This window comes from Nilaparvata lugens, chromosome 7 (assembly GCF_014356525.2).
Source record: "Nilaparvata lugens isolate BPH chromosome 7, ASM1435652v1, whole genome shotgun sequence".
Taxonomy (NCBI): domain Eukaryota; kingdom Metazoa; phylum Arthropoda; class Insecta; order Hemiptera; family Delphacidae; genus Nilaparvata; species Nilaparvata lugens.
In genome coordinates, this window is record NC_052510.1 from 10,896,935 (window position 1) to 10,917,981 (window position 21,047).

Sequence of the window (21,047 nt, forward strand, 5' to 3'; positions counted from 1 at the left end):
TATTTCCACGACCACATAGTTTGATGTTGACAATACTCATGATATTGAATATGTTGTCTATGGTGGAATAAGACTTCCTGAAGCCCACCTGGAATTCGCGTAAGACTTGGTGTTGTGTCATCCTGATCTTCCCTCTCTTTTTTCGCTCTTTCTCTCACACAATTAGCTCACTGGATTCGGTGAAATCTGGCAACACTTTACTCCATAAGAGCAATGCTGCAATCTAAGGTTAGTACATACTAAGTAGTTCTGAAAGGCATTTTATAAGAGTTCATAGGTTTCTATGCAGGAAAATAATAGATGCATTTCAACATAAAATATTTAATATAAATAGTATAACATTCTTATGATACATATTTCATAATACACAAGTGTCAAGTTATTTATCATGATGAGCACACAAAGATATGAGTAAATAGAATAGAATATTTTCTAATAAATTACTTCATCAGGGCTAAATGATTTGTTAGTTAAAAAATAATTCCATAGTAGACTTTTTAAAAAACTTTTAAATATAAAATACAACAAAAATCAACAAGTTTTGGAATATTGAATTGTTAAAAAATAACTTGATAATGGATTAAGCATGTAGAATATTTTTTTACAAAATGTTCATTGAAAAGGCTTCTCTTTGGAGTAAGTACATATGACCAGTCAAGACACCAGACTCAGAGAACCTTCTGGTGCGGACTGTATACTGGAATATGGCTTCTCTGTGGTGTGAGTACGCATGTGATATGTCAAACTTTGAGAATAAGAGAACCTTTTGGTGCAGACTGTACACTGATATGGCTTCTCTTTGGTGTGTGTACGCATATGAACAGTCAAGGCACCAGACTCAGAGAACCTTTTGGTGCAGACTGTACACAGGTATGGCTTCTCTTTGGTATGAGTCCGCATATGAGAAGTTAAATTACCAGTTTGAGAGAACCTCTTGGTGCAGACTGTACACTGATGAGGTTTCTCTTTGGTGTGAATACGGAAATGAGAAGTCAAATTATAGGACTGAGAAAATCGTTTGGAACAGACTGTACACTGATATGGCTTCTCTTTGGTGTGTGTACGCATATGAACAGTCAAGGCACCAGACTCAGAGAACCTTTTGGTGCAGACTGTACACAGGTATGGCTTCTCTTTGGTATGAGTCCGCATATGAGAAGTTAAATTACCAGTTTGAGAGAACCTCTTGGTGCAGACTGTACACTGATAAGGCTTCTCTTTGTTGTGAGTGCGCATATGAGTAGTTAAATTACAAGACAAAGAGAAACTTTTTGTACAGATTGTACACTGGAATGGCTTCTCTTCCGTGTGAGTACGCATATGAAAGGTCAAGCTACGAGACTCAGAGAACCTTTTGGTGCAGAATGTACACTGATACGGCTTCTCTTTGGTGTGAGTGCGCGAATGAGTGGTCAAATTGCTAGACTGAGAAAACCTTTTTGTACAGACTGTACACTGGAATGGCTTCTCTTTGGTGTGAGTGCGCAAATGAATGGTTAAATTACCAGTTTGAGAGAACCTCTTGGTGCAGACTGTACACTGATGAGGTTTCTCTTTGGTGTGAATACGGAAATGAGAAGTCAAATTATAGGACTGAGAAAATCTTTTTGTACAGACTGTACACTGATATGGCTTCTCTTTGGTGTGTGTACGCATATGAACAGTCAAGGCACCAGACTCAGAGAACCTTTTGGTGCAGACTGTACACAGGTATGGCTTCTCTTTGGTATGAGTCCGCATATGAGAAGTTAAATTACCAGTTTGAGAGAACCTCTTGGTGCAGACTGTACACTGATAAGGCTTCTCTTTGTTGTGAGTGCGCATATGAGTAGTTAAATTACAAGACAAAGAGAAACTTTTTGTACAGATTGTACACTGGAATGGCTTCTCTTCCGTGTGAGTACGCATATGACAGGTCAAGCTACGAGACTCAGAGAACCTTTTGGTGCAGAATATACACTGATACGGCTTCTCTTTGGTGTGAGTGCGCGAATGAGTGGTCAAAGTGCTAGACTGAGAAAACCTTTTTGTACAGACTGTACACTGGAATGGCTTCTCTTTGGTGTGAGTGCGCAAATGAATGGTCAAATTGCTAGACTGAGAAAACCTTTTTGTACAGAATGTACACTGATGAGGTTTCTCTTTGGAATGAATACGGGAATGAGAAGTCAAACTACTGGACTCAGAAAATCGTTTGGAACAGACTGTACAATGAAAAGGCTTCTCTTTGGTGTGTGTACGCATATGACGAGTCAAAGAACTAGACACAGAGAACCTTTTGGTGCAGACTGTACACTGATATGGCTTCTCTTTGGTATGGGTACGCATATGAATAGTCAAATGGCTATAATCATAAAACCTTTTTGTACAGACTGTACACTGGAATGGCTTCTCTTTGGTGTGAATACACATATGATGTGTCAAACTGTTAGACCAAGAGAACCTTTTAGTACAGACTGTACACTGGAATGGCTTCTCTTTGGTATGAGTCCGCATATGAGAAGTTAAATTACCAGTTTGAGAGAACCTCTTGGTGCAGACTGTACATGGAAAAGGCTTCTCTTTGGTGTGAGTTCGTATGTGAATGGTTAGATGACCAGAATGAGAGAACGTTTTTGTACACACTGTACAGTGATAAGGCTTCTCTTTGGTGTGAATACGATAATGAGATGACAAATAACTTGAACGAGAAAATCTTTTTGTACAGATTGTACATGGGAAAGGCTTCTCATTGGTGTGAATATGCAAATGAGAAGTTAAATTACTAGACCGGGAGAACCTTTTTGTACAGATTGTACACTGGAATGGCTTCTCTTTAGTGTGAGTGCGCATATGAACAGTCAAAGCACTAGACACAGAGAACCTTTTGGTGCAGACTGTACATGGAAAAGGCTTCTCTTTGGTGTGAGTTCGTATGTGAATGTTTAGATGACCAGAATGAGAGAACGTTTTTGTACAGACTGTACACTGATAAGGCTTCTCTTTGGTGTGAATACGATAATGAGATGTCAAATAACTTGAATGAGGAAATCTTTTTGTACAGATTGTACATGGGAAAGGCTTCTCATTGGTGTGAATACGCAAATGAGAAGTTAAATCACTAGACCGAGAGAAGTTTTTTGCACAGAATATACATTGATGATGCTTTTTAGAAGAAGTTTTGTATGAAACCCTCTCTTCTTGTACCATTTCTTCATTGATGCCTTCTCCCTCCTCTTCTGCAGACGAATCACTCCCACTATTAGCTGATGATGGTTCCTGGAATCACAAGGTTCAAATATCAATGAAAGAACTCCAATCAATCAGCAAGTGATGTAAATCACACATGACAAATCACAAAAATGCACATTCACATTATAGTCCTTACATTAAATGATGGGATGGAGCTTTGCTCTGGTAGTCAATGAAAGATCATTGGAAGTTAGCAATTTCCACATATTCCAGAGCTGTTGAAAAATGTTCTCATTGAAAATTGTATTGAAAGTTCTGGGGGTTATTCAGTACAATGATTTCACTCAAGTGAATATGACATCTACCGGGTGTGGCAGGGAAACTTCCTTTTTTAAAGTGAATGCCATCCATTCAGCTGATGTCGTAGAAGAGCGAAATGGGTCTCATTAAAGAGGTCAGAATAAAAAGTTTTCTTCCCGACATGTTCAGTCACCATCATGGATTGGAAAAATGAGAAGCGTGCATTCGCTGTTGAGACATATTTTTCGAACAGATGTTCTGTGATCACAACCCAGCGCACATTTTGAAATCGCTTCAATTTTCCAGCCCCTTTGGCTACTGTCTGGACCGGAAATCAATTGTCACAAGGGTCACTACGTTCAGACAAACTGCAAGTGCAACAAGACGAAGAACTGAAGTCCCTCGGCCCATTAGGTCACCTGAGAGCTTTGAGGCAGTGAGAGTTTCAATGTTGCGATCACCACAGCGTTCTGTGTGCAAACATGCATCTGCTCTTGGACTTTCCGATCGAATTTCCTGCTCTTGGATTTCAGTGAGACGAATTTTTCATGATGATCTTCATTTCCATACGTACAAGATGGCAATTGTGCAGGAAATTTCTGAACATGACTTCAATTATTGAGGGAACACTTTCATCTCAATTGAGGGCGATTTGGAGTGGCCAGCCCGATCTCCCAATTTGAAACCTTGTGATTTTTTCCATGGGGTTTTTCGAAATCCCATATTCATGTGAACCGTCCAAGGACCCTACAAGATTTGAAGACCAATATCAGGGAAGAAATTGCTAACATAACTCCTGCAATGCTGGCAGGAGTCATGACAAACGCCAGAAATCGGTTTACTCAGTGTATGGAGAATAGGGGACTTCACCTACCTGATTCTATATTCAAAACTGATTGAAACAAAACTATACGGGTCTACATTACAGAGGATAAATACAAACTTTCTAATCCATACAAAGAGTTTTATTTACTTTCAAAAATAGGAAGTTTCGCTGCCGCACTCTGTATAATTGTTGTGATATAATTTTTGTAATTGCATTATAATACATTATAAGCTTACATAGGCTAATGTATATAATTCCAAATGTATATTACAATGAGATGTTTTATTTATTTTCATACAAAAAATATGTGGAGGCAAACAGGTAAAAACCCAAAACTTGTTTCCTTAACACAAGTTACACTATACAAATATTTATAAACTTGGAATAAAATAAAAACTTATACATAGAAAATCAAAATCATAATGATAAACTAATTTTTATAAACATATACAGTATGATTCTTCAAATAAAAAGGAATGCAATGAAATGAATTCAAGAGTAGTGAACTGGTCAGCAGGTATATTGGTTTGTGCATGTTATGGAGATGTGTTCATCACAAGAACATGAAGCAAAATGACATGGCGCATCCAATTGTGAGCAGGATGTCCGTCTGTGTCTATGCTACAAACTGTGGAAGGAGAAATGGGTTTCTCCTCTTCATGTTAAAAGTAATTTATCTCACACTTTAGGTATGATGTTTATCAAGCATCCCTTTTATCAAGTTATATTGTGTGTGCTTCTAAATTCTAAATTCCAAATTAACTTTCTAAATTCATAGCACGGCACAATTCTTTCCAGATTCCTAACCAAATAAGGCATGATTGATAATCAATCAGACACAAATTCCTCGCCTTATAAGGTCATGAGCTAAATTGATGCTCCAGGAGAATCGTTGATTTTCCTAGTACCATAACTTCAATGCACACACTTACAGAGTCGACACAACACAACGCAGAAAAGCAAAGCAGCAAAATAAATTGTTATAACAGACTAACTTCTCATGATAATTTGCATAATCCTCATCATTCACAATTGGAACAATGAATATTGTTACATCACACACACACACTTCTACAGTCACATCAAGTTATAAACAGGATATTTCAAAGAAAGTACAATCTGTGCCAAAATTCAAACCAGTTTACTTCCTAGCTATTCTGCCAGCTTAACTGACATAAGCGACAAAAGCTGATAGCGACAACCAGAGACTGTTTTCCAGGTAGAAAAATTAGTCACGAACTCGTCCTGCCAAAACAAGACACTTCTTTTTCAGCACAAGAACGACAAAAGTAGCCACCACCAGAACAAGACTGAATTTCAGTGCTAGGATGGATGTGTCTGACTTTGACGGTGGTGTATACTGACATCGCCCCAGGGGAAGGACCTTAAGTTGCAAATTTCAAGTCATTCCGTTAATTGTATATTGCAATGAGATGTTTTATTTATTTTCATACAAAAAATATGTGGAGGCAAACAGGTAAAAACCCAAAACTTGTTTCCTTAACACAAGTTACACTATACAAATGTTATAAATATTTATAAACTTAGAATAAAATAAAAACTTATACATAGAAAATCAAAATCATAATGATAAACTAATTTTTATAAACATATACAGTATGATTCTTCAAATAAAAAGGAATGCAATGAAATGAATGAAAATAAGTATCCCTTGGAAAAAATCAATGAATGAAGTTCATAATTTTATAATCAGTGCAGGGAAAAAATAAAATAAGATAATTGATTAATTATTACAAAGTATGAACTCGATAAACAAAATTGGAGAAAAATTGGGAAAAGAAGATACCAGAGAAAAAAAATCTCATGTGGCGCACTCACACAACTTTCCTTGCCCTTATGAAAATTGATCACCTGAGGCAAGTGTTCACGCGCATTTCAAGTCTACTATTCTAAGATCTGAGCCAGCTGGTGACGGTACTATAACGCTGGAGACACGAGGTCTGCTATCTCTTCTTAGTGAATGATTTAATAGAATCAACAGTTGCCAACAGTTTGCAATTGAATAATCACATTTTCTAGAATTTCGAGCTTATTTACATTTTTAGGTGAAAACGTTACTGAACATTGATTGTAGAAATCATGCTCAATCCTTTTCACTTGAATTTTTTTGTTTGAATTGTATCTGAAGACTGATAATTGGGAATCTAAAATCAAACTTTGCATAGATGGTCCGAAGCTCCTGAAATTTTTACAGATATGGGACTTGTGGCAGTTGATGGAGCTTATCAATTACTATTCTAGGTATAAATTTTATCAAAATCGTTGGAGCCGTTCTCGAGAATATTGCGAAAAACCCTGTTTTTGACAACATTTTCGCCATTTTAACCACCATCTTGAATTGCATTTGATCGAAATTGTTTGTATCAGATCCTTATAGGGGAAGGGGGTACGCACCACCTTAGTCCTCCAACACACCCAGAACCTGACAGGAGTGGACAGCAACTATCTCATCCATCGACACTGTACGCCACTTACAGGGAAAGACTGTTTTGAAAGAGTCTCGAATTGGCGTGTGTGTTAGGCGCCAAAACCGGACACTTTTACATCTGTACAGAAACAACAAATTCAGACACATCAAATCTCTGACACTTCCAAAACAAGACGGTCAAGTCATACTTCTTGGATGGACTGAACTACGCAGAGCTGTCTGGTTTTCAAACAATGGTCATTGTTCTGATGAATTCCCACATGTAGGCTATTCTTAACAAGACCATTGACAATTTATTTCTGAAACCTATCACTCTTTTCTATCCCTCTTCATAGTAATATCAGGTGATGACTTATCTTGTAACTGTGTAATTCGTTATGTATATCATTCCTATTTTGTGCAGTTGTCTCTCTTTTCTGCAGTTATTTGGAGCTTAAATAATAGAACTATTAGTAAATTTCTTGACACAAAACAAAAATAACTTCACTTAATAGTTCAATTGTCAAGATTAGTGAGTACACTGAAACTTCTCAATAACTCTATAATTCGTAGTTTTGCCATCAAAAACACTGTAATTAGTATTCCCATAAAGATAAATACACTAATATGCTATAGTAACTGATAACTCCAGTAATGAGTTCATCGAAAATAATGCTACAGTAACTAATAACTCCAGTGATGAGGAGACCGAAAATCACATCAACTGATGAAGTGAATTGGAAAAACGGGTGTTGTGATTTATCATTAGCAAGCTGGAATATTAATTGCATGCAATTACCACAATTTACCCATTTATTCATAACAGCTAACACTATTTGAGAATTATCATATAGACTGTCCTTAATGCCCCGAATTCAGCTGATTAATATACAAATTTTACATCAACTCGCTTTTGTTAATGTCTGTCTGCCTGTCTATTGTTTGTTTTCAACATAGCCTACAGGTATTAGATAATACAACTTGTGATAGCAATACCTTTAACGTTATAGTAATTATTGGTATTATTAGTTTAGGGATTTTGAATTTTGATTGTGAATTATTTACCCATACAAAGTGAACTTTAAAGTTCTATGGATTCACATATAATAATATAACTAGAGACACCCTTGGTTGAAGAACTCGCTCATGAACAGTTGTATTGATCTCTGAAATCTTTTACAAGTATGTCAAATTAACAATATTTAACAATATTGGAACAATGAATATTGTTACATCACACACACACACTTCTACAGTCACATCAAGTTATAAACAGGATATTTCAAAGAAAGTACAGTCTATGCCAAAATTCAAACCAGTTTACTTCCTAGCTATTCTGCCAGCTTAACTGACATAAGCAACAAATCTGATAGCGACAACCAGAGACTGTTTTCCAGGTAGAGAAATTAGTCACGGACTCGTCCTGCTAAAACAAGACACTTCTTTTTCAGCACAAGAACGACAAAAGTAGCCACCGCCAAAACAAGACTGAATTTCAGTGCTAGGATGGATGTGTCTGACTTTGACGGTGGTGTATACTGACATCGCCCCAGGGGAAGGACCTTAAGTTGCAAATTTCAAGTCATTCCGTTAATTGGGAGATAAGATATGGTGTACACAGACGAACATACACTTATATATATATATATATATATATATATATATATATATATATATATATATATATATATATATACACACACACACACACACACACCACACACACACACACACACACTTTTTTGGACTCAGGGGACCTTGAAACGTATAGAAATTTAGAAATTGGGGTACCTTAATTTTTTTCGGAAAGCAATACTTTTCTTACCTATGGTAATAGGGCAAGGAAAGTAAAAAGGATGCAATGAATGAAAATAATAATCCCTTGGAAGAAATTAATGAATGAAATAATTTTATAATCAGTACAGGGAAAAAATATATAAGATAATGGATTAATTATTACAAACTATGAATTCGAAAAAAGAAGATACCGGAAAAAAATCAGTATTAAAGAAGTTGTCACATAGAGGCAGTTTTCAAGATGAATTTATTAATTTCGATCACTCACTGAATTACACTGAGTGCTTTCCATCTTAAATCTTAGATACAATATAATATTATATAATTATATGTAATTATATTTTATTATATTTTCATTATATTGTGTATAAGCCAGTATATATTGTAGTCAACATAAATAAAGTACTCAATCACACAATCAATCAGAGGGAGAGAGTGAGAGAGACACCCAATCGTGTTTTAATGAGAAGGATGTAATTTTATATTCAGAGAGTCAATAATAATTTGTCGAAACACTGCCGATTTATGTAGTTACATCACAATATTATGTTATTGTTATTCGAATTGCATTCAATCTTCATTCTCTTATAGGGTACTTGGTAAAATTCGTTGAATAAATAGCAATACTGTCATTTATTGTAAATTAGTGTATAAGCTAGTACAATGGTCGCCAAACTTATGAGCCTGTGAGCTAGAATGGCATTTATAAATCTTCTAGTGAGCTACCAAGGAATATTAGAATGAAGAAGGTATATTTTATTGCCTATAAAGATACATTTTTAGTGTTGAAATCTACTTATCTCTTAGCAAAAAGTATAACAAAAGTTGAAATGTACATTTCAATGAGAGCAGTGGAACTCTTTTTGGCCATCAAGTATTTTCTTGATGTTTGGAGTGTACGTTGTACTCGCCATTCTGATGCAGTTGTCCAAATGCTCATCAGTCAGTCAGTTTCTATACATATTTTTTATGAATTTCATACTTGTAAAAGCCTTCACACAAGTAGGTAGAGCTGAACATAGCTTTCAACCTCAATGCAACTTCAATAATAATTGGATATTTTTGTTTGGGGACTTGAGGCCAAATATTTCCAGTTGTAGAAAGTAATCTGAGAGACAAGATCATTTTAAAAATCCACAAACTCAATTTCAACTGAAGCCTGATCTCCACCAAAATGTTTTACAACACAAGCTTCAAAATCTCATGCATCGATCTCTACAAAAGGAGATTTGACGAATTGTACCATATTCGATATTCATTTAAAATCTTGAAATCGTTTCTGAAACTGTTGTCTCAATCTCAAGTCTGAAAGAATTGCAACGTATTCTTGGTTATTGCTGCGGTGCTGTGGAAAATTTCTCTCGTCATTGATTTTCTTCAGACTGGAAAAGTGTTCATATTCAAACTGGACGACATTCTTTTCCCACATTTCGAGCTCATTGAAAAACGATTTTACAGTTGAAATCATTCCACCGATGTCCTTATCTTTCCCTTGAAGCTGCAAATTTTAATCCAACTTCTCAGTTATATCTGTGAGGAATGCAAAATTTTGTAGCCATGTTTTTCAATGCATGGTTGACAACCCAAGCATTTCTGTGAGCTACCAAAAACTACCCCACGAGCTACCGGTAGCTCGTGATCGACTGTTTGGCAACCACTGAGCTAGTATATTGTAACATCCTGAGACATACAAACGGGCGACTGTAGAAGCAACATTCGTCCAAATTTCCTTGCTACTGCTTTGTAGTGATATTCACTTTAAACTGTCAGCATTAGTTGAAAGGGAACAGCGTTGATGCTATTCGGAAGTATGCTGACACACACAACCAAGCTACTCTATGGTGACATTCATCTTGAACTGTCAGCATCAATTGAACGGGAATAGCATTGATATCATTCACGAGCTATGCTGACACTCAACCCAGCTGATCTATGGTGAGATTCACTCTAAAATGTCATCATTAGTTGAACGTGACGAGCGTTGATGTTATTTACAAGGAACGCTGACACACAACCAAACAGCTTTACAGTGAGACAATGAGTCAGCATTAGTTAAAGGTGAAACATTGATGTTTCACATTGATAATGCTGACTGTTGAAAGTGAACGACACTATAAAGAACCTGACTCGGTCATCATTGGATGAATGTGAAGCATAGATGTTATTCAAAAGGTAAGCTGACAGTTGAAAGTGAATCTTCTCACAGTAAGTGACTAGCTCTCAAAACTTTTCAGCAGGGCTATGAACATTTTTAGGCAAGTCCCTAAACCTACAACAATCAATCCGTAACAATCCGCCTGTAACTGTGAATAGATTTTTCATTAGGGGAGAGCTCTTTTAGAAAGACTGACTATTTCGCTCTTCCACTCCCTCTAGCACTCTCACTCTTCACACTCACACAAACACACATACCTTCTTCAGAGATTTTGTACTTCTTCTAGCCAAACCTATTTTTTATAGGAACGGCTAATGGATTCTGAATTTGCGCGGCTATCCTGCCGAGCCTTAATCTAACGATTCTATTTAGAGGGGAGAAATACCTATGAACCTTATAGCATCACAATAACATCCACGTTAAAATGGCTGTTGATATTAAAACTATGGAAGCTATGTTCGAAAAATTCAAAACAGAAATCAACACTAAGTGTACGGAGAACATTATCAAGAAAGAAATAAGTGCGCTCAATATCCCTTCAATCATAGCTGAGCAGAATAGTAAAATTGAGAAACTGGGCAAAGAAAATGAAGAATTGAAACGAGAGCTACAAAAGCAGAGTGCGTTGATTGAGAATATGAGAAGAGAAAATAATCTTATATTCTTTGGTGTCGATGAGGCAGATGGTGAAAAATCTATACAATTGATGGAGAAAACTTTGGATATTTTTAATAAAGTGCTGAAGGTTGAACTAAAGGCGGGTGACATTAATTTGGTGAGGAGGATTGGCAGGAAAAAAGATAAGGGTACGCGTCCGGTTATGTTATCCCTAGTATCTGTAATTAAGAAGAATAGTAGAATGCAGGAATGTGGAAAGTTGAAGGGCTCCAAGATATTTCTGACACATGATTTGGATTGGCAGTCTCGCCAGAGACAGAAGATATTGAGGGAGGTAGGAGGTGAGCTTAGGGATTCAAAGAAGAATGTGAGAGTGAGGAGGGGAGGGCTAGAAATTGATGGAAGATTTATTACGTATAAAGAAGTTGAGAGTGAATATATAGAAAAGAAACAGTCATGATGATGAAGACCACGAGGGAGTGGAGAGGCAGGATCGGGAGGAAAATCTGAAAAAGCGCAGAAGAGAGGCTGAAGGGCAAAACGCAGGAAAAGGAAAATTGAGGCAAGGGAAAGCATCAGATATCAGCTCGTTTTTTCGTTCCTCAGGGGGCGACAAAAGAAATAATTAGTAAAGCCTATCAACAAAACTGTTGTTCAGAACAAATCAATCTGAACGACAAGCTAACTCTGAATGTAGTTGCATTTAATGTGGCTGGAATACAGAATAAATTGAATGATGCAGATTTCTCAAATTTCCTTCAGAATTACGATATTTTCCTCCTCTTTGAGACGTTTATCGAAGATGAAAATAGCTTTCTTCTAGTTGAAAAGAAGTTTCCCCAATATGAAATTATTTGGATTCCTGCAATTAGAGCTACATGCTACGGTAGAGCAAGTGGAGGAGAAATTTATGGAATAAAAAGAGGAAATAATTGTTCGATTCATCCCAAGTTTGTTAAAGTCGAAAATAATTATATTGTGAGAATCAAAATTGAATCTTGTAATATGATTAATATATTGCCAGTTTATTTGAATTGTAATCACTGGATGCGTGATTTTAACATAATCCAGGAGGTATTTGAGCAGCTGGAAGGACAGAATATTATGCTTATAGGTGATGTAAATGGGAGGATAAGCAATGAGCAAACACTAGATGAGGAGCTGATTATAGGTACACATTGTCTGCAGACCTTCCATAGAAATTCCAAGGATTTACTCCTAAACCGAAATGGGAAAATGCTGCTTGAATTGTTTGAGAACTTTGGTCTGATTATTTTAAATGGACGCTCGGTGGGCGATAAACATGGTGAATTCACATTCTTGGGTCATCAAGGATCTTCTGTGATTGACGTATGTGCTGTATCTTTGGAACTGCTGAGCTGTCTATCGGATTTCTCATATCTTTGGAACTGCTGAGCTGTCTATCGGATTTCTCATATCTTTGGAACTGCTGAGCTGTCTATCGGATTTCTCAGTCATCCCAGCTGTATTTTCTGACCATCAACCTATACAAGCAACTATAAAAATTGCAGGAGCAGGAAGACAATCCAAAAACATATTGCCAATTAGACCGAAGCTGAAACGGGTCTCATCAAAAAGAGCTGAAAACCGGAGGCGGCTAGAGGAAGTGATTAACAGGAAAGATATCTGGAATATTGACTTGGAAGATGACTGGTGCTATCTTATACATACCTACCCTATGGCGCTACAGCCCTCTAGCCCTCTAAAGCCCGCTACCCTATGGCTGTAGCGCCATACAACTACATTCAGAGTTAGCTTGTCGTTCAGATTGATTTGTTCTGAACAACAGTTTTGTTGATAGGCTTTACTAATTATTTCTTTTGTCGCCCCCCCTGAGGAACGAAAAAACGAGCTGATATCTGATGCTTTCCCTTGCCTCAATTTTCCTTTTCCTGCGTTTTGCCCTTCAGCCTCTCTTCTGCGCTTTTTCAGATTTTCCTCCCAATCCTGCCTCTCTACTCCCTCGTGGTCTTCATCATCTCTTGACTGTTTCTTTTCTATATATTCACTCTCAACTTCTTTATACGTAATAAATCTTCCATCAATTTCTAGCCCTCCCCTCCTCACTCTCACATTCTTCCATCTCTTTCTTGGACGACCTCTCCTTCTAGGTCCATCTATTTTTCCATTCAGTGTCGCTCTTGGAAGCCTCTCATTATCCATTCTCCACACATGGCAAAGCCATCTTATTCTCTGGGCCTTGACAAATCTAACAATATTCTCACCCTGCAGTGCTTCCTCCACCTCTGCATTGCTCCTTCTCCTCCATGTATCCGCTGCTACCCTTACCGCACCAAAAATTTTCCTCACAATTCCTCTCTCAAATACCCTCAATGCCTCTACCATCTTTCTTAGTCATTGTCAATGACTCAGAACCATAGCATACAATAGGTCTGATCAGAGTTTTGTAAAGCCTCATTTTACTATTTTACCTAATACTTTTGATGTCATTAGTATCTTATTTATATAGTATGCTCTGTTCCCACTAATAATACGTTTCTGAATTTCATCTGTCATATTGTTTCCAGCATTAAGGATAGTGTCAAGGTACTTAAACTCATTCACCCCTTCAAATACTCTCTCCCACCTCCAAGTCAATTGTTCTTCTTCTAGCGTTCACTGCGGACATTCTCATATATTTTGTTTTTCCATCATTGACCTGCAACCCCATTTTTTTTTGTGCCTCACTTTCTAAGCTGGAAAAGCATTCCCTTATGCAGTTAGCATTTCGCGCCATTAAAACCACGTCATCTGCATATGCTCCTACCTGACTCATTCTAAAATATATATTTTCACCCAGGATCAGGTTCTGTATAGCATGATGCAAGGCAAGGTTGAATAATACCGCCGCTAGCGCATCGCCTTGCTTTACTCCATGTGTGATGCCTATCTCTCTGCTCTTCCTTCCTCCAATTGCTATCCTTGCCGTAGACCCTTCCAGACTCATCTTCACCAGTCGCACAAGCTTTTTAGGAATGCCAAATGATTCAAGCGCATTGACAAGCTGTCCTCTATTTATTGAATCAAATGCCTGTTTCAAGTCCACAAACAGCAGATGTACATCCCTGTTATACTCTATACATCGTTCTAACGCTTGTCGCATGGTAAATATTTGATCAGAGGTTCCCCTCCCTCTTCTGGATCCGCTCTGATATTCACCTATTATTTCCTCTGCATATATTGAAATTCTGTCCATTAATATGATTGAGAATATCTTGTAGGCCAGATTGAGTAGGGTTATGGCTCTATAGTTGCATCACCCCTTCTTGTTTCATTTCTTATATATGGGGACAATGATTCCAACATTCCAATCACCTGGCATCACTTCCTCTTTCCAGACTTGGCAAATCAGTTGATGCAGCTCCCTGCCCAACCCTTCTCAACCATGTTTTATCAGCTCAGCTATTATCTGGTCATTTCCTGGAGCTATATTGTTATTGAGTCGTCCAATAGCACGCTTTACTTCATCATGAGTAGGCTCTTCCACATTGATTTCCGGTCCAAGAAAGGTTCTATTTGCTTCATTCTCATTTCTCTGCTGTTCATTCAGTGCAATCTCAAAATATTCCGCCAATCTATCCAACACCTTATCTTCCTCTGTCAAAGCATTTCCATCCCTGTCATTGCAAATATTCAATCTTGGCTGGTAACTTTTGGTCAAGCTTCTCACTTCCTTGTAGAAGGCTCTGTCATCTCTCTTCTCTTGCAAGGCTTCTATGTTTCCCAGCTGTCTTTTTAATGATTCTCTTTTCCTTCGTCTACATGTTTTGCTGGCTTCTCGTCGGCTGTCCCTATAATTTTCATAGTTCTGTCTTGTCCTTCTCTGTAGCATTCTTTGCCTCTCTTCATTTCTTCTTTCAATCCTCTTTCGGCACTCCTCATCATACCACTCTCCATTTCTCGTTTTAGGCTCTTCACCAATTGTTTCTTTAGCAGCTTCCACTATCGCCCTTTCCATGCCCCTCCATCCACAGAATGCCCCACCATGCCCCTCCTTCCACAGAATGTCTCCAAGTACCCTGATCAAGCTTTTCCTCCAGCCTCTGTCTGTACCTCTCACTTTCCTGAGTAACCTTCAATTTTGCAGAATTTTATCGGATTCTTCTTTCGTTCTGACATCTTTGTTGGTTAGACAGTCTTTCTCTCACCTTAACTCTAACTAGGAAGTGGTCTGTCTCACAATTTGGTCCTCTTAGTGTTCTAACGTCAATCACCGATGATGCATGTCTTTTATCAACTAGTACATGGTCAATCTGATTTACCTGATCACTTCCCGGTACAGACCAAGTTCCAAGGTGGATTCTTTTGTGTTTAAAGCAAGTACTTTCAATGATAATATTACAGGAGGCTGCAAACTGTCCCAACATTCTGCCATTATCACTTGTTTCCTCATGCAATGAAACACTCATAATACGTTTATTTACCGTAAAATTTTCCGGCCACATCCGCCATGAAATCTTCTTGACCGACCTTAGCATTGAAGTCTCCTAATATCAGTTTCATATCATATTTTGGAGACTCTTCTACAGTTTTCTTCAGGATGTCATAGAACTCTTCCTTATCATCATTACTTTTTTCTTCAGTGGGTGCATGTACAGATATTATTGTGATGTTTCTGAGGTGACATTTAATTCTCAATTTACGAATTCTATCAGATACAGGGTCAAATGCTAAAATGTGCTTTTTTAGTTTTTTGTTTATTATGAAGCCTGTTCCGAACAGTCCTATTCTAGTTTCCGGTTCACTATAGTACATTGTAAAGTTCTGTTTGTCAATTCTGCCTTGGCCCTGCCATCTAATCTCTTGCAGAGCCACGATATCCAAGTCAAATTTAGTCATTTCCTCTGCGATTTCTATCATTTTACCTGGTCTAAGCATAGTCTGAACATTTCAGGTTGCCAGCTTCAGATCCTTTTTTGCTGCCTTCTTTGCCCTCCCTGCGCATCTTACAATGCCATCTCCCAATACTGTCCCCTCCTGGAGATCCGAATAGGGGACTGTTTTACCTCCAGCAATATTTGTTGCAGCAGGACCTGTCATTCTAAGGATCCCCGTTTGGCTTCTTTAAAATTTGCTTTTTACAGTGTAGAGTCTTAAGTTCTACGACCAACCCCCAATATGGAGGACCAGAAAAGGAAAAGAAGAAGAATATGGCCAAGGGAGGCCAACAGAAAGAATAAAGTAAAAATGGCACAAAGCTAAGTCAATGGAAATAGTGTCATTCTAGAAATTTGAAAGTTCCAAAGCATATAGAAGAGAAGAAGGGAGAGGGAAGAAGAGCTTTGCAAAAGGGTCCCGTTAGACGCCTCCTACAACAAGCCGGGATTACTGTGGGCCTATTCTGGTGTGACAAATTGCTGAGTCAGGTGGTCAACTCAGGGCTCCCCTAACCCACAGGGGGTTGGTGCTATCTTATGGAAGCTATTAATAAAAGTCATCACTTGCATGGGTGGCACCGAGGAAATGTTCAAGGAAATTCAAGGATGCAAGCTGAGTGGTTCGACAAAGAATGCCATAGAAAAAGAGAAGAAACCTTCAAATTACTCAATGAGTACAGAAAAACTGATTCAGATGCTATAAAGAGGCAGTACATTCACGCGAACTCGGAATACAAAAGACTCTGTGGAGAAAAGAAAAAGGCTTACTGGAAGAAATGTGCAGATAGTTTTCAGACGGTGAGAGACTCCAGAGATTTTTGGAAACTGGTTAGGCAACTGAAGAAGAAGCAACATATGGCAGGAGCAAGTATTTATTTGAAAGACTGGGTGCAGCATTTTAAGATTTTGCTGAATCCAATAGTACTGGCTGATAGAATGTTGTATCCTGAACCCTATGTGTGTGATGACTTTCTAGATGCACCGTTTCGAAAGGAGGAACTAGATAAGGTGATTTTTCACGTAAAGGATGGCAAAGCCCCAGGCGAAGACAGAATTCCGTACAAATTTTACAAGAATGCTCCAACAGTATTCATGAACAGATTGTTGGAGGTCTTCAATAGCATCTACAACTTTTCTCATGCCGTTCCACAGGACTTCCTTACTTCGATTGTGTTTCCAATCTTCAAGAAAGGTGATCCGGAGGATGCTTCCAATTATAGAGGAATATCGTTTGGTAATACTGGAGCAAAACTGTTTACTGGTCTCATCTTGGAGAGGCTGAAAACGTGGATCCATCATCACAACATCCTGAACGAGTTCCAGGCGGGTTTCAGACAGAACTACTCAACAGTGGACAATATCTTCAGTTTGATGGCCATTATTAAAATGCACCTAGAAGTTAAAAGGCAGAAAGTCTATGCCTTTTTTGTTGATTTTTCGGCTGCATTTGATAGAGTGGACAGACATGCGCTATTTTTCAAACTATCAGAAATAGGTTTATCAACAAAGATTATGAAGATTATCCAGAGGATATACAGCAACACATCAGCCAGGGTATGGAGCTCTGAAGGTCTGTCTGATAGATTCTTCACAAAGACAGGTGTCAAGCAAGGCTGTTTACTTAGCCCAATTCTGTTCTCCCTCTTCCTCAATGACATAGAGGACGATATGGAAGGAGGAATAAGACTGAATAACGTGTGCATTGAAATGCTTGCCTATGCTGATGATGTTGTCTTGTTGGCATCAGATAAACTGAGTATGACCAGAATGATTAGAGTACTGGAGGACTATTGTAGAAAGTGGAACTTGCTGATTAACCTGGATAAGTCCAAAATCGTCATCTTCAGAAACGGTGGAAGGCAGGGGATGCTTGAAAAGTGGTGTTTTGAGGAGAGGCCAATAGAGGTTGTTAACTCGTATAAGTATCTGGGAGTAAGATTGTCCACAAAGCTATCATTAACAGAGCATTTTAGAGAAAAATCACTCTCAGCAAAGATGGCTATGAATCACTTCAATGATATCCTCCTTAATAATTCAGTAGCATTCAAATCAAAGCTACAAATCTTCGATGCAGTAGGAAGGTCTGTAATTTCTTACACAGCACAGGTGTGGGGAGGAAGAATCTATGATGTGGTTGAAAGTATCCAGCATTTCTTCCTTAAGAAGGTATTTTGTCTCCCATCATACACCCAGAATCAGGCTTTGCTTCTGGAGACCGGAGTCTGTCCAATCTTCCTGCATACAATAAGGCTACACCTTCAGTTTGTAAAGCGATGTTTGAATCTTCATGAAGGAAGATATCCATGTATGCTATTGAAATTGATGATTCGAAGAAGGCTATTTCTGTATGATGACTGGAGGATGCTGGATGACTTATTTGGCATTCCATGGGAGGAGATAGCAGCAGGTAGCTTGAACATCGACCAGACGATTGACAGAATTGGAAGTAATCTGCGAGATCAACAGATGCAGCGGGTTGCCATGAGCCAGCGGTACACCATTCGCCGAGAGCTCAATCACTGGAATGATTACATTTCTCAAAATTCCAGCTTTCAATTCATCAAGTGGTTCTTCAAAGCAAGAAATGAATTGATCCGACTCAATAAATATTCATTCAACGGGAACAGACTCTGCTCATTGTGCAATAGGAAGGAGGAGGAGGATGTCATGCATTTCAATGTCCCATACTCGTCGAGTTCAGATGGCAACACTTTGGCAGGGCAGCATTGTCACGGGAAGATCTGAAGAACTACCTAAACGGAGATGACTGGCTAAAGATAGGTGCATACTGTGTTGGTGCATGGAAATACAGACACTACTTGATTTCAGAGTTCAATGGATAGTGCGTTGTGAACTGTTGAATGTACACTAAGGGAAAAGTATTTGAAAAACAAGAATGTGTAATTCTGTATGGAGTCTACTCATGACAAACCTCACCCTGACGGTCGTTGACCAAGGGTTAAATGCTTGTTATAACTAAAATTATGTTCTTTTATAATATTATCTAGTTAACAATGTTAAAATAAAAGCAATTATTCTATTCTATTCTACCTATGAACTGTTTTTAACCTGGGGATGAAGAACAAAGAGTGACATCTACGGCTTAAGACTGAAACGGGAAAAATACTTTCGAAGTGAGATACTGTGAATCTATTCTGTTGTGAAGGATGTTGTGTTTATCTGTTTACTGAGTTTGACAATTTCTTAGTCTTTTTCATTGAATATGAATAATTACCACAATATCAACTTCTCAACTACACAAACAAATTTATAGAGTTGCCAATAACTATAGTGAGGGCACTACGTTATGATGACAGTATTTGATCAACTTTGGTTTTGCTATCATTTGACAAAGTCGGTGGTAATATCCTTTTCTAGGTCCACAACGATGCAAATTATGTTTTTGACAGTGTAGAAATATAATTAATTAATACAGAGAATCGGCATCGATATTCTTTTATTTTTATCCACTGCCATTATAACGTGGACCTCACTATAGAGATGCGCTTTTTGGTATAAGGTATTTTTCCAACGCTGCCGCGACATGAACTGAAATATATATGCCTGCTTCATCGATTATCAAAAAGCATTTGACAGAGTTCAGCATAATAAAATGATGGAGGTCCTGCGGGATAGCGGAATTGATGGTAAGGATTTGCGTTTAATTAAAAACCTGTATTGGAATCAGTCGGCATCTGTTAGAGTCAATAATGAGAAAACAGAAGAAGTTAAAATTCTCCGAGGAGTACGGAAGGGTTGTATATTATCTCCGCTAATATTCAACTTATACTCATAGGCAATTTTCCAAGAAGCCATGGAATACTCGGTGGCCGGCGTACTAGCGAATGGAGAGAGATTCAACAATTTCAGGTATGCGGATGATACAGTAATTTTTGCCGACACCCCGCAAGGACTTCAACTGCTAATGGACAAAGTCACTGAAGTTAGTAAAATATATGGTCTGGAAGTCAACATTAACAAAACAAAGACAATGATAATTAGTAAAGAAAAAGTTGACAATGTGCATTTTACTATTGATGGTAGGGTAGTGGAGAGAGTGCCAACTTATATTTACCTGGGTACAGTTTTGAATGAGCAGTGGGACCATTCTCAGGAGGTGAGGGCTCGGATTGAAAAGGCGAGAGCAGCATTCAAAATCATGTCAAGAGTATTCAAGTCGCATAATTTGACCCTTGAACTGAAAATTAGACTCCTCCGTTGTTATATATTTTCCATTTTGTTATATGGAGTTGAGTCTTGGACCCTGACTGAAACAACAACAAAGAAACTTGAAGCGTTCGAGATGTGGACCTACCTGTGGACGAATCCTGAAAATATCATGGATGGACAAAATTTCCAACAGGGTTCTTCAGTAACTCAATAAGAAGACGGAGATAATGTACACTGTCAAGAGACGAAAATTGGAGTATCTGGGACACATTATGAGGAATGAAACTAAATATCAGTTGTTAAAATGTGTACTACAGTGTAAAGTTCTTGGCAGGAGAGGTGTTGGTAGGAGACGAATTTCCTGGTTAAAGAACTTGAGAACATGGTTTGCAGTGTCCATCCCGGAACTTTTTAGAGCGGCTGTCAACAAAGTTATAATTGCCAGAATGATTGCCAACATTCGGTAACGGATAGAAGAAGAAGCACCAGAAGAAGAAGAAGACTGTCTTGAACGAGTGAGAGTGTATATGAACCGTACATTATTTATAAATGTATACATACAATATCATACATTATGAGAGACTAACAGCATCACATAGCTTCACAAAAAAGAACTATGTGGACTATCGGCTTCAGCAAACTAACAATGAAATTTGGAACATAAACGTCCTATACCTTGTAGTC

At 38.0% G+C, this 21,047-nt stretch overlaps 1 protein-coding gene across 6 annotated transcripts in view; it reads right to left on the reverse strand.

The window, feature by feature from the left end:
• Positions 1-310: 310 nt before the first annotated feature.
• LOC111059477 (zinc finger protein Xfin-like) overlaps positions 311-21,047 on the reverse strand; it is a 48,422-nt gene continuing 27,685 nt past the window's right edge. For 5 of the 6 annotated variants that reach the window (XM_039433659.1, XM_039433658.1, XM_039433661.1 and 2 more), the window contains one exon: positions 311-3,258. In XM_039433659.1, coding sequence (XP_039289593.1) covers positions 655-3,258 — 2,604 coding nt within the window. In that variant the 3' untranslated portion in view covers positions 311-654. The remainder of the gene's footprint in view (positions 3,259-21,047) is intronic. The other variant, XM_039433660.1, reaches the window with a different exon arrangement.